This window comes from Amyelois transitella, chromosome 4 (genome assembly GCF_032362555.1).
Source record: "Amyelois transitella isolate CPQ chromosome 4, ilAmyTran1.1, whole genome shotgun sequence".
Classification (NCBI taxonomy): Eukaryota; Metazoa; Arthropoda; class Insecta; order Lepidoptera; family Pyralidae; genus Amyelois; species Amyelois transitella.
The window spans coordinates 11701237-11715766 of NC_083507.1; the positions used below are offsets into that span (position 1 = coordinate 11701237).

Below are 14530 nucleotides of genomic sequence, written 5' to 3' on the forward strand. Positions count from 1 at the left end.
CTTCGCCTGCGTTAATTTCGCTTTCATACAAAGATTGCTTAGATAAAGAGCCTTACATCGTGTTATTTCTTAAATTCTCATGAGGCGCCATCTCGTATCGGGTGGTCAAAAAATAAATATCTAAACTACGGGAACTAAAACAATAACATATAATATGTTCCAATAATCCAAATAATGAATTATTAAATCAATAAAATGCTATTTTTTAAATCATTTGTTTTATAATCATAATCATAATCATAATAAATATAATAATTAATTATTTATAGCTTTTTATATCGATTCAAAAATGACGAAGTTCCATACAAACTTGCACCCCCTATTTCATCCCTTTGGGATAGAATTTCAGGATAAAAAGTAGATTATATTCTAATCCAGGTTACTAACTATATCTGTGCCGAATTTCGTTCGGATCCGTTCGGTAGATTTTGCGTGATGCGCGTACACACATACAGACAGACGGACAGATAGACAGACAGACAAAAATTCTAAAAAAAATTGTTTTGTCTTTTATTGACCCTAAAAAGACCCCTTATAATTATTTTTCTTAAATATCTTCAATGTACAGACAAAGTTCAGTTACAGTTTTATTATATGTATGTGTGGATACTAATATAAATAAACATCCAAGACCCAGCCCAATCAGAAAAACCTCGTAAAAACCTCGTTTCTTACATCACGCCCTGGCCGGGATTCGAACCCGGGACCTCCGGTCTCACAGACAAGCGTACTACCGATGCGCCACAGAGGCCGTCCAATATCAAATGTATATTGGATAATGGTGTTCTTGTGTTCGTCATAAGAAAGTTAGTTGCGTACTTGTTTGTGGTCGTAACAATGGATGGTTTTTGGGACCCGAAATATTGCGTGAACGATAATAGAACTTATGGGAAGAATTTAAGAAATCCTGGGGAAGGTTGTTTTCTTTTGAGTTCGCTAATTGTAACTAGAGTGTGCCCGCGACTCCACCCGCGTAAAATTATAAATCTCGGTAATGTCCGTTCTTGTGAGAATTTCCATAAATGAATATATATATATATATCTATATATATATATATATGTGGGAGAAGTTTTGTTTTTTGTTTTTATTTAAATCCTTTTTGTTAGCTGACCTCTTTCTTATTTTTACGTTGATAACATTAAGAGATAGAATAGTGAGTCTGTGGTACGATGTAAGACGTTATAAGATGTGTTTTTAAGAAGTCCAATAAAATAAGAAGATTTACGATATAATTCCGCACTGTTTTACTTTCATTCTCACATATATACGGAACAAATTATATAGATTTAATTGTAAGTTCGATACTTGTGTTACGAGATACTAACTCAACTATATTTTATGGTAAATACTTATATAAATAAACTGTGCCGTAAGGTTTCCGGCTCCAATAAAAAAGAAAAGGATCACTCAGTCTCATTCCCATGGATATCGTAAAAGGCGATTAAGGGAAAGGTTTAAAAATTAAAGATTCTTCTTTTAGGCGATGTGCTAGCAACCTGTCACTATTTGAATCTGAATTCTATCATTGAGCCAAACAGCAGAACGTGGCCTATCAGTCTTTTCAAGACTTATGGCTCTGTCTACCACGCCAGGGATATAAATTTGATAATATCTTTGTATGTATGTAATTTATTTAACCAAAATACAGCACTTTTGTTTGTGACAGTCCGTAGCGGCCGAGAACAGGATTCTTTCGCTGCAGAAGGTATCCAGCGGCATGCATACTCCGCCGACTTTCCGACATCTTGTTTCTTTGCGCGATACTGCAATAAAATTTAATTGTCAGTATCTTCTTCTAAGATTTTATATATATACGGGACAAATTACACAGATTGAGTTACCCTCGAAGTAAGTTCGAAACTTGTGTTACGGGATAATAACTCAACGATACCATATTTTATAATAAATATTTATATATATAAACATCCAAGACCCAGGCCAATCAGAGAAAGTTCGTTTCTCATCATGCCCTGGCCGGGATTCGAACCCGGGACCTCCGGTGACACAGACAAGTTAGTACCGCTGCGCCACAGAGACCGTCAAATTCCGCCGATTCTATGAGTCGGGAACCATTTTTAACAGCCTTTAAAAAAGGTGGTTTTCAGTTTGACCGATATGTATGTTTTTTCGCGATTATCTCGCGTTTCGCTGAACCGATTTCGAAGCGGTTTTCAGGAAAATATTTTTTCACTTAGGTGAACATACATTTAGTCAGCCAACAGTCTTGAAAAGACTGATTGGCCACGTTCGGCTATTTGGCTTAATGATAGTATTGAGATTCAAGCAGTCGCCTTTTACGAAATCCATAGGAAAGAGATGGAGTGGTCCTATTCTTTTTTGTATTGGTGCCGGGAACCACACGGCACTGTTTAATATTATTTATATGGCAAAAAGATGTTTGCCGGGTCAGCTGGTAGCCTATAAAACTTTCTAATTACTCACTTCCTTGACAGCACTCGACTCCTTTACCAGACTGCTTCGGACAAAGCCCCTTCTCCTTAGTTAGCTCCCCACTACAATCGCTGGCCACGACACACATGCCACCGTGAGTCGAACATTCCGGCTCTTGGAAGATCGAGTCGATGAGGGAGACTGAAATTACATGTCACGTCTTTATAAATCTGCGGTAAAACAGAGTCGAGGCTCGGTGTCAAACGCGTGCTTCTGACATTAGCCTGCAAATGGCCGCTAGTTCTGAACTACGATTCAATTAGCAATCTGCGGGCTTAGCATAGCACGCGCGAACCCGTTTAAATCGCGCGACAAACTATCGCTGTCCCGTTTCACGTCATAATAAAAAGCGAAATAGAGATAGTTTATCGCGCGGGTTAATGGAATTCTGAAATAGTGACCAACGGTAGACTTGTTTTAGATTCAGGCATTTGATCGGCGCCGGCTACAAGCGCGCTTTAAACGTACATAAATGTTATCACGTCTTTATTCTCTACAGGTTAGACAGAGCCGACAGTCACAAAAACATTAAAAGGCCACATTCAGCTATAAGGCTCAATGATGAAATCATTACAAATTAATATACTTAATTTCCTTGATAGTCTTTGATAAACGACAGGAAATAGAAGCAACTTAAAGAAGTAAAGGAGTTTAACCATAAAATAACGCCATTTTCCCGGAGAGTTAAGGCAGACACTATATCTTTCCACTAGCCACGATCTCTGCATATTTCTTTCGCTTCATCCACATTCATATCACTCTTCATGCACATATGCTCGGTGATTTCGGGTACTCTTGACCTGACCATTGGCCAAGACGTAGCAGTATTTTCAAAAATATATAATTTATATCGAATTATTTTAGTTACATTTTTCGTTTCAAAAATAAAATCGCCACATTAGCAGATATATCCCTGTACGTCGGTGTGCAACGGGCCTTACGTAAAACAAACAATGGGCGAGTGCCTTAAGTGGAACACAAACGAGGAAGGTAAGCAAGTCTCGTTCGACACAAATGACGTCATATTTTATGTAATTGTTCTGTGTACAATTAGCCTTAATGTTTTATTTTTTTGTACAATGTAAACTAAAGTATGAATAAAAGAGTGATTAGAATTATTATTATGTTAGCGAGAATTATTAGAATTATTTTTATGTTTCTCCCTTTAATCTCAATATATCTGAGACCGATCGTAAACTTTTCATTCTTCGTATGATGATACTTATACATATGTATGAATAGTACCTAGACTATAAGAAAAATATATATGTGCCAGTTTGTTATGTTATCAGTGTTAACCGGGTGATTGCATAATAAGTGTGCATGGTCAATCACCTTGCATTTAAAAGTAAGGTTCCGTGTGGTTCCCAGCACGATAAGAAGAAAGATACCAATAGGACAACTCCATCTCTTTCCCACGGATGTCGTAAAAGGCGACTTAGGGATCGGCTTATAAACTTGAGATGCGTCTTTTAGCCGATGGGCTAGCAACCTGTCACTATTTGAATCTCAAAAGCTAAACGTGGCCTTTCATTCTTTTCAAGACTGTTGGCTCTGTCTACCCCGCAAGAGATATAGACGTGATGATATGTATGTATATATGTTTGTAGGTTTAAAGTTAGTATGAATAGAAAAAAGAGGGTATGGTCATATCAAGGCGATGACCTCTTGTTATGACCATATCCTATTCATTCATCATTCATTCATATGAAAGCTAGTAACTTAGTTGACATACAAGGTGAGTAAAAATGAAAAAGAAAGTCAGAACGATCGTAAAATGATAAATCAAACTCATATGAAAAATACTGATGAACACACACTCATACATGAAATTACGTCTTCATCCCTTACGGGGAAGACAGGGCCAGTAATCACGCAAAGATTGAAACGCTGTGTTCAGCTTTTAAATAGTGACAGGTTAGTAGCCCATCGGCTAAAAGAATTTAGTTTATTAACTTTTCCCTTAGTCGCCGACGTCCATGAGATGGAGTGGAGTCCACGAAAGAGATGGAGAGTGGTCCTATTCTAAACTTACAGTCATCATAACTGCTGGCCTCACTTTTGCACAAAACAAACACACAAACAAACAAAACGTATGTGAATAAACTCATTTTACGTCTACACTCGATAAAAAGTCAACCCACACTGACACAGTTCGACAAAAACGTTTATATTTCATTCTAAATTCAAATAATTTATTGTCATTGAAGCATTATGGAAAGAAGTTACATATGGTATCAGCGTTAATTTATCTTCGGCCATCATATTAATGGAGAATTTTTAAAATATTTTTAATTTCTTTCCAACGAGCTGAAAATAAATTATAATGAGGTCATATATATGCTCATAACTTTTGTTTTTTCACTTTTCATATAATGAACTTCGATAGACGCTGGACATCTAAAATGCATCCAGCATTTTTATACAAATCACTGTTATCCTTTTGTTGTAATTTACGTATTATGGCTTATACACATAAATCCCTAAAGAAAAACTCTTCAAACTGAAACTACGTAATAAATGTTATAGTATAATATAAATAACTGTATGGCCATTAAAACTATACATAAAAGTCAAATACAATAAAAATAATCTTACGTCATAATGTACAGACCATTTTCCACATAAGAAAGAAATATTTTTTTATTTGTTTCGAATCGATTTGTATTTGTTTCCAATTTTTTACAGTGTTCTTTTCATGTCAGATAAATACATAAATATAGTCACGTCTTTATGCCTCGCGGCATAGACAGATCCGACAGTCTTGAAAAACTGAAAGGCCACATTCAGCATACGTTAGGGTTAGTGATGGAATAGAGATTCAAATAGTGAAAGTTTACTAAATGAAGAATTCCAAGTTCAAAAGCCTCATTTCATGTCTACTCTATTTACATGTAGCTTCTATGTGACAAAATAATCTATGAAACAATTGAAGTGCTATCAAGATGTAATTAACCTATTCTTTTTTTTATTTTCTCTTTTTAAAACATTATCTCTCCTAATTTTAAATTTCCTTTTTACCTAGCTTTTGTCACATTATTACTAGAAACTTGTTTTATTTATTCTAAATTATGTTTTTATTTATATTTGCTCTAGTAAGAGCTCTATAGCAAAAAGGTTATGTAAAATGTCCCGTATACCACACGACAATAATCTTATATATAAAATTCTCGTGTCACAATGTTCGTTCCCGTACTCCTCCGAAACGGTTTGACCGATTCTCGAAAAATGTTTTGAGCATTTTGAGTAGGTCTGAGAATCGGCCAACATCTATTTTTAGACGTATTTTTAATCTCTTTATTTTTTTTATGGTCACGTCTATATTCCTTGCGGGGAAGAGTCTTGAAAAGACTGAATGATACTCATAGAATTGAGATTTAAATAGTGACAGGTAGCTAGCCCATCGCTCAAAAATAATCCCAAGTTTGTACTGGTACCGGGAACCACACGGCACCAGTAGTAGTAGTAGGCTAGTATCGTACATAAAATATAGTCATTTCACGATAGTTGAATATTTAATCGTCTGTTATAGTAATTGCGTTGTACAATCCGTTATCTGTGTGAGTGATGGCCCGCAGCCCGTGTCCTGTATCACCTGGACGGTGTGATTAATGACGCGGGATTCTTGTCATAGTTATGTAGGAGGGAGATAGCTGATGTTTTTATAAGGGTAACGATATAGTGATGAGCTTTTAGCTTCTTTAAAAAAGTCTGTGAACTTGATTACAGAATATGAAACAATACAACTTTAGAAGAAAACTTACTTACATACATAAATGCGGTCACGTCTTTATCCCTTGTGGGGTAGACAGAGCTAACAGTCTTGAAAGACTGATCGACCACGTTCAGCTATTTGGCTTAATGATAGAATTGAGATTCAAATAGTGTTGCTAGACCATCGCCTAAAAAAAATAATTCCAAGTTTGTAAGCTTATCCTTTAGTCACCTTTTACGACATCCATTAGAAAGAAATGGAGTGGTCCTATTCTTTTTTGTTTTGGTGCCTGGAACCACTCGGAGTCGAAAAAAACTTCCTACGTTGGCCGTCAAACGTACCTACGTTGTAGCAAAGTCTAATAGTAAAATATGTAAATCGCTTTATCCTAACACTCTGATACCAGCCTTAATGTTCTCGGACGATCAGCGGACTGAGAGGCAGCCGTATATATAACATGTTTACACAACGCACCTGTTACTCCTTGATTATAACATATTAGCTTTATTATTTGTTATTAGTGCCGTGTGGTTCCCGGCACCAATACAAAAAAGAATAGGACCACTCCGTCTCTTTCCCATGGATGTCGTAAAAGGCGACAAAGGGATAGGCTTGCAAATTTGGGATTCTTTTTAAGGCGATGGGTTAGCAACCTGATGCTATTTGAATCTCAATCTGTCACTAAGCCGTGCAGCTGTCATGCCTTTCGGCCTTTTAGAGATGGTTGGTTGACCCGTAAAGGATAAATAGGTATTATATGTAAGTGTATTAAAGAACCTATATATATATATATAATTTTCTACGTGCCACACTATATATTTATACTTATATTATTAAGCTGAAAAGTTTGTTTGAACGCGCTATACTCTGGAACTACTGGTTCGAATTGAAAAATTATTTTTGTGTTGAATAGACAATTTATCGAGGAAGACTTTAGGGTATGCAACATCACGCTGCAACTATAAAGAACGAAAAAATAATGGAAACATCACGCTGCAACTATTAGGTGCTAAATGTGAAAAACACGATAAAAATTATTCATCCGTGAGGGCTTCAATGGTGCCCAAAATAACTAATCCACGCGGACGTAGTTGCGGGCACAGATAGTCTTAAATATTATATGTTAGCAACATTAAACATGTCTAACAGGCTTCTTGGGAAACCGATATTGTATTGTTATATCAAGTGACGTTTATGAAAATTTCGATAACAAACCTTGAGGCAGCTTGAGTATTGATGTACAATGCCGTGTGGTTCCCGGCACGAATTGGATAAAGAATAGGACCACTCCATCTCTTTCCCGTGGATGTCATAAAAGGCGACTGAGGGATAGGCTTTTAAATTTGGGATTCTTCTGTTAGGCGATCGGCAACAACCTGTTTCTATTGGATCTTAAGTCCATTATATATTCACACATCCGAACGTGGTCTATCAGTCTCTTCTTGTTGGCTCTGTTTACCCCGCGAGGGATATGGACGTGACAATATGTATGTATGTATGTGAAATTCTATAGATTTAATTTCGTTGTTGGTATTTTAATTGTAAATATAATTCTAAACCTTATTTCCATAAAAGTTCAGGTAAGTAATTTAAGTATCGATTCGACACATTCATCATTTTGTTTCTTGAAATTTTTGGGTTGTCCAAAATTGAATGTATCCAAATAAATATTCCGCGTTATTTCCTATCTTTAAACTACTCAATGAGTTATAGGTTCTCCACAAATAAAAAGACTTTCACAATCATGATAACCTACGATCATGATTGACCCTATCCTAAAGAGACCGGCGAGGCGTTTTACTAAAAAAAATTATCCAAACAGTTGTTCGCAAAATTTAATTATTTATCAGGTTAATAAAGTGCATTATTAAAACCATAAATAGTCAACTTCCTCACTAGGTTAGTTGGGAACGTTCCCCAAGTTGCAATATAGTGTTACACTTCCCAAAACTTTGTATTCACAAGTTTAAGTTGCTTTGTTCAGGAAACTTAAACGTTTGATAGCGACTGTGTTTTTGGAAGCATTATAGTTTCCTTTATAATTATTGTGTCGTTATCATAAAAATATGTGTGCGTTGAAAGCGAAGCATGTACAGTCAACGACAGAAAAATATATGACACGCTGTTCATACAATCCTTAATCATAGGGGTTGAGGTTTTTTTCACTGTATATGTTTTGTTTCATTTTTTGAATGCTGAGGGCGCCACCAGACTAATGTGTGATAGAAAGTTTCAATTTTAACCGCAAGGACAAAAATTGACGCTAGTCTAGTCTGCTTCAAGCGCGCTCGCAATCACCATTGAAACTCTCAATAACTTTTTCTTTTTAAGTGCTTTTGTATTTTTCTCCAATTATGGAGGCCGTGCCGTGTGGTTCCCGGCACCAATACAAAAAAGAATAGGACCACTCCATCTCTTTCCCATGGATGTCGTAAAAGGCTTTGGACGTGGCCACTCAGTCCTTTCAAGACTTTTGGCTCTGTCTACCCCGCAAGGGATATAGACGTGACCATATGTATGTATGTATGTACCCGGAGGCCTCCGTGAGAAACTAGGAAATCTGCCGTGCAGAGGAAAGGTAATTCGTACTCAAATTTCATTGGGGATTTGTCCGACCCAGGCAACCACGTCGAATATCTACTCTCATTTCTCTCTTTTCAAATACAGTCCATTCGTTATTCCACAGTATGTAAGTTTCTTGAGTGGACTGTAAATAGATGTAGTCGATGTATCTTCAAATAAAAGGACTTATTTAGAAATTATGGTATTTCACAAGACAATTGATCGATAACAATGCTAAGATATTAAGAGGGATGACGGCTCGCTGATTCGCTTGTCTCCAGTGAAATTCACTCCATTTCGGCTACACAGTGCAGTGGTGGAGTCTGGCGGCCGCTAGGAACGGGTAAATAGGTTCAAGTTTGTACACTGTACAACTAAAATATAAAGAAATCATCAACATTGTGCAACGGCCTCTGTGGCGCAGCAGTAGCGCGCTTGTCTCTGTCACCGGAGGTCCCGGGTTCGAATCCCGGTCAGGGCATGATGAGAAACGAAATTTCTCTAATTGGTCTGGGTCTTGGATATTTATCTATATAAGTATATAAGTATTTATTATAAAATATAGTATCGTTGAGTTTGTATCTCGTAACACAAGTCTCAAACTTACTTCGAGGCTAACTCAATCGGTGTATTTGTCCCGTATATATTTGTTTATTTATATTTATCATCATTCAATTGTTTTTTTTTTCAGACGTACGACATAATATGTCATTTCAAAAAGTAGCCCAGGGTTCACCTATTAACATGATCCAGGAGTAGGTGAGTAAGCAATATCCATGAACGGGCCGAGGGTCTGGTGGGTCAGTCACAATAAAAACACCACATTTTCAGATCTTCCTTTCCTGATCCTTCAAATTAATCTGGCCATTTATGACAAATGCTTTCTTAATGATACAAAAATAAAACCCGAAAACGCATCACCCCAAGATGAAGTACAATCCTGTCACTTTTCCTTATTAACGTTTAACAAAAAGCTATGCATAAAATATAAGATACTAAGAGGCTAAAACGTCTTTCTTGTCTCGTAAATTTGCCATAACTTTACGGGGTCATATTTTTTCACTGAACTCAAAACGAATTACCGCCGTCCTTAAAATACTTGGGTCGGAGCGGAGCATATGTCGCGGGATGATGCGACATAGAAACTCACTCCAACTAACGAGTGTTGAGCGTGGAGGTAGAAAATGGTGGATGAGCCATTCCATATGACCACTTGACCACAGTTTCCGGCCGAGGTAATCCAAGTTCGAATCCTGGCAATGGTTGTCATCATCATCACCATCTTTCTGATCTTGTTCCTCCTGGCTTTAGTCCCGGTTGCATCCTCATTTGTCTGGAGAGGAGCCCGGGGTATACCATACCATGAATCCTAGATTGGGTGAATCAAGTTTTTACGAAGCAACTCACATTTGACCTCCTCAACCTATGCAGGTAAACCTAACCCGAATTGGGTCCAGTTGCCTGAATGTGCAGGTTTTCTCACAATGTACTCCCGCACCGTAAGAGCATCGGTTGGTATTCAAACTAATGTACATAACATTGAAAATAGTCATTGGCACATGGACGAGGTGGGATTTGAATCTGTACCTTTCTGAGCATTACGCATTTTAACAGGGAACCTTACCAATTCGACCAACGACGCTCTAAGTTATCATCTTCCTAATTTTAGTTATTTCCTCTCATCTCTGGAGAGGAGCCAAAAGTCCAGTTATTGAATTGGCCAGGACAGGTTTTTACACTTTACAGTGCCGTGTGGTTCCCGGCACCAATACAAAAAAGAATATGACCACTCCATCTCTTAAAGGCGACTAAGGAATAGGCTTATAAACTTGCGATCCTTTTTTTTAGGCGATGGGCTAACAACCTGTCACTATTTGGATCTCAATTCCATCATTAAGCCGAGCAGCTGAACGTGGCCATTCTGTCTTTTCGGGACTATTGGCTCTGTCCACCCCGTAAGGGATATAGACGTGACTATATGTATGCAGGTTTTTACACGAAGCGACTTTAGTCTGACCTCCGCAAACTTTGCAGGGGAAATATAAACTGATTGGATAAAGATGCCGTGTGGTATCCGGCACTTCGTTTGTCACATCCTCTTCCATTCCCGCCTCCGTGGAGAACTCTCACACGTCTCGAGCCACTCAATTTGTACCCTTTACCAACATTATGATATTGGTCTTTGAAAAGTTACAGCGTCATACTTCAGACTGTTAGTTGTTCCTAGAATTTTTTTAAAATATTTTTTAGAATATGTTTGACTAACAAGAGATTTACTCAAGTAATATTTATTTGTGGTCCTATTCTTTTTTATATTGGTGCCGGGACCCATATTCATTTCCCATGGCTGTGATAAGAGGCTACTAAGGGATAGGCTTATAAACTTGGGATTCTTATTTAAGGCGATGGGCTAGCAACCTGTCACTATTTGAATCTCAATTCTATCATTAAGCCAAACAGCTGAACGTGGCCTATAAATCTCTTCAAGAAAGTTGGCTCTGTCCACCCTGCAAGGGATATAGACGTGACTATATGAATGAATGAATGCATTATTAATGAGACCTAAGCAATAAAATCGGTGGTTCACGTCTTTGACAAAATATTATACAGATACAAAATATCAGTATAATATATATTTTGTATTTAATTTTAAATTTGATTATTTTTCTTCTAATATTTTTTATCACCTAACCCTTAATCGCCTTTTACGACATCTATGGGAAAGAGATGGAGTGATAGATATACATATCACTGGGAATCACATCTCTTTCCCATGGATGTCGTAAAAGGCGATTAAGGGTAAGGTAATAAAAAATATTTGATCACAAGAAACACCTAGTGTGTTGAAAATTAAGTTAGTTAAGTAAGATTTTAGGATATATTTAGTTAGGGTCGTTAGTGAAAACTGACATAACTCACGTTCATACTAAAACACAGACGTCAAATTATACCAACATGACCTGTACACAAATCTGTGTAATGTACCTACCATAGCAAACACATCTGTGATCGCACGATAAGACCCTAATTTATTTATAGCGAGAGCTATTAATCACGTATGCTAACAATACAGGGAGGGAAGTGTAAACATAGATGGATGTAAAAAGTGTACAGAAATGATTACTTTTTGGTACATACATACAAACATAAATAATAATTGAAAACAAAGAAAATAGTAACAGTTGCTTATATAAAATAAAATTTATTTATACTTAGAACAATAACTTTACAGAAAGTAGATATTATTGGCTACTAAAACCGAAGTTTCTTTAATGCAGTAACTAAAAACTTAAATAATACAGCTAAGTACAGAAAGATCTATTTACAATGTTTTTATTACTTTTTACAAAAGACTTTTCTTTTTTTAAATAAAAGAATAATTGAATTATACGTGTTTCTGTGTTTACCTTACTTTGTGAACGCATATGTAATGTCTACAGTTGGATTTAGTAGTCATCTGTATTACAAATATATTATTTATTATGATACTATCCCTTAATATAATATGATTCTTTGAATTACCTGGTTGACTAGAAGAAATCCCTCACAGGGATAAGTCCGCCCTTGTACATCGTTATTTTTAATGTATTTTTATGTACTACTGAAAATTTGTTATGTACAATAAAGTATTTACAAACAAACAAACAAAATGTGCATACGGTTACATATCTTAAAGCCAAATGGTTTAAGAACGAATTTAAAAATATCAATAACGATTTGTAACTTTCTCAGTTCTATCATTAAGCCAAATAGCTGAGCGTGGCTATTCAGTCTTTTCAGGACTTTTTGGCTCTGTCTACCCCGCAAGGGATATAGACGTGGCAATATGTGTGTATGTGTGTTCGAAATTCCAGTAATTCTGTTTATGATAAGTCGAATTTCAAATGTTATTCTTTTCTTGTAAACAATGATTTGTATTGTAACTCAACATTTATCTGAAGGTTTCAGTTCAAAATATTTAAATTTCTTAAAAAATGTTTGTTTGTAAACTCTTAATTGCACAGAAAATTAAAAAAAAGTCATTGGATTTAGAAGAATATGTACAATGGCGGACTTGTCCCAATCGGGATTTCTCCCAGTTCACGAATTATTTTCCATGTAATGACAATATAAATATTTATTTAATCGTTATATTTAAACAACTTTATATACATAAATATATACGGGACAAATTACACAGATTGAGTTAGCCTTGAAGTATGTTCGAAACTTGTGTTACGAAATACTAACTCCACGATACTATATTTTATAGATAAAATTTAAATACGTAATACATATATAGGATAAACATCAGAGACCCAGACCGAACCGAAATCGAACGCTTTCTCCTCTGTACAAAAAGTTGTTTGCTTTTAAAAAATGTTTAATTTTTTAAAAGCAAATTAAAAGTTTCTAAGATACAACCACATAATTTCACCACACGCAATCGATAAATCAATGTCAGTGTCACTTATTACGGTAACCTAAAAAGACGAAGTTCGTATTATATTACATAACTATATCTTAAGATGTTAAGATTGTATGTCAAGGTGAAATTATATGAGATCGTCTCGTTTTACGCAATCTTCTCAAGAAGATGAGTCATGGGTTTAAATGTTATCAGCTATTATGTAGTCATTGGGAAAACATACCTTAACCGACTTTCAAAATGAAGGTATAAGTAGTATGTAAAGTATTTATTTACATATATATTTGACTTCTTAATCCTTTACGGCTTAGACAAAGCCAAAATTTATTAAATAATCTCATAAATGTTGAATTCTCGGCCATAATATAAAAGCGAATAGAATCACTCCATGCATGGATGTCGTAAAAGGTGGCTAAGGGATAGGGTTATTAACTTGGGATTCTTCTTTTAGGCGATGGGGTAGCAAACTTTCACTATTCGAATCTCAATTCTATCATAAAGGCTAGCAGCTGAACGTGGCCTGTCAATCTTTCAAGACTGCTATGTCTGTCTACCCCGCAAGGAATATAGACGTGATTATATGATGATGAATGTTGAAGTGTTAAATATATTTTTGTGTATGAAAAAATATTCAATTTTAATTGTTACACGTTTTTGAAATTTGGTTGAATTTATCAGGGCAATTTTAATGTAAATAAAAAAAAAACGGTTGCCAATTCAAATAATAAAATTAATTAACATCAACATAAAAATAATGCAAATTAACATACAACAACTGCATCCTGCTTCCAATAACAATATCCATCCAAATATTTGAACCGGATATTTGTCACATTTTATTTTTACAAATTTTCTGATACTTAAGGATAAATTGACATACTTACTTGAGCCTCTAAATACATATATAAATACGTGAATGACAATTCATTAACAGTTAAACACTGAGTGCAACTGAGCATTGACCTCATACAGGCCTGATAGAATTGTGAAAATTATAGAATTGTGAAAATTATAGAATTGTGCAAAATGTTTCGTAAATATTTCTTCTTTGTTGCCATTCTTGCGGTTTTTGTGTTTGTTAAAGGTAAGGTTTTTTATTTATTTTCTATAGATATATACGTACATATAATCACGGCCATTTCCCTTGCGGGGAAGACAGGGCCAACAGTCTTGAAAACCGCGTTCAGTTGATTGGCTAAATGATGAAATTGAGATTCAAATACTGACAGGTTGCTAGCCAATCGCCTATTAGAGGAATCCCAAGTTGGAAAAATATTCCGCTTAAACAGCGTGTATTTTATTAAAATGTACATACATGTACGTACATGTGTCCTAAATTACCTAAGTAACGTTTTTTACTTGTAAGAAAGACTGACCTAAAACGTTTATTTAT

General features: G+C 35.7%; 1 protein-coding gene across 1 annotated transcript; it reads right to left on the minus strand.

The window, feature by feature from the left end:
• Positions 1-1630: 1630 nt before the first annotated feature.
• LOC132903936 (U-scoloptoxin(19)-Sm1a) lies at positions 1631-4598 on the minus strand. Its single transcript, XM_060953510.1, has 3 exons — positions 4488-4598; positions 2444-2593; positions 1631-1764 (listed from the first exon to the last, which is right to left on the minus strand). The coding sequence occupies exons 1-3, from the start codon at positions 4561-4563 to the stop codon at positions 1631-1633; spliced, it is 360 nt and encodes a 119-aa protein (XP_060809493.1). The 5' UTR covers positions 4564-4598.
• Between the last annotated feature and the right edge of the window lie 9932 nt (positions 4599-14530).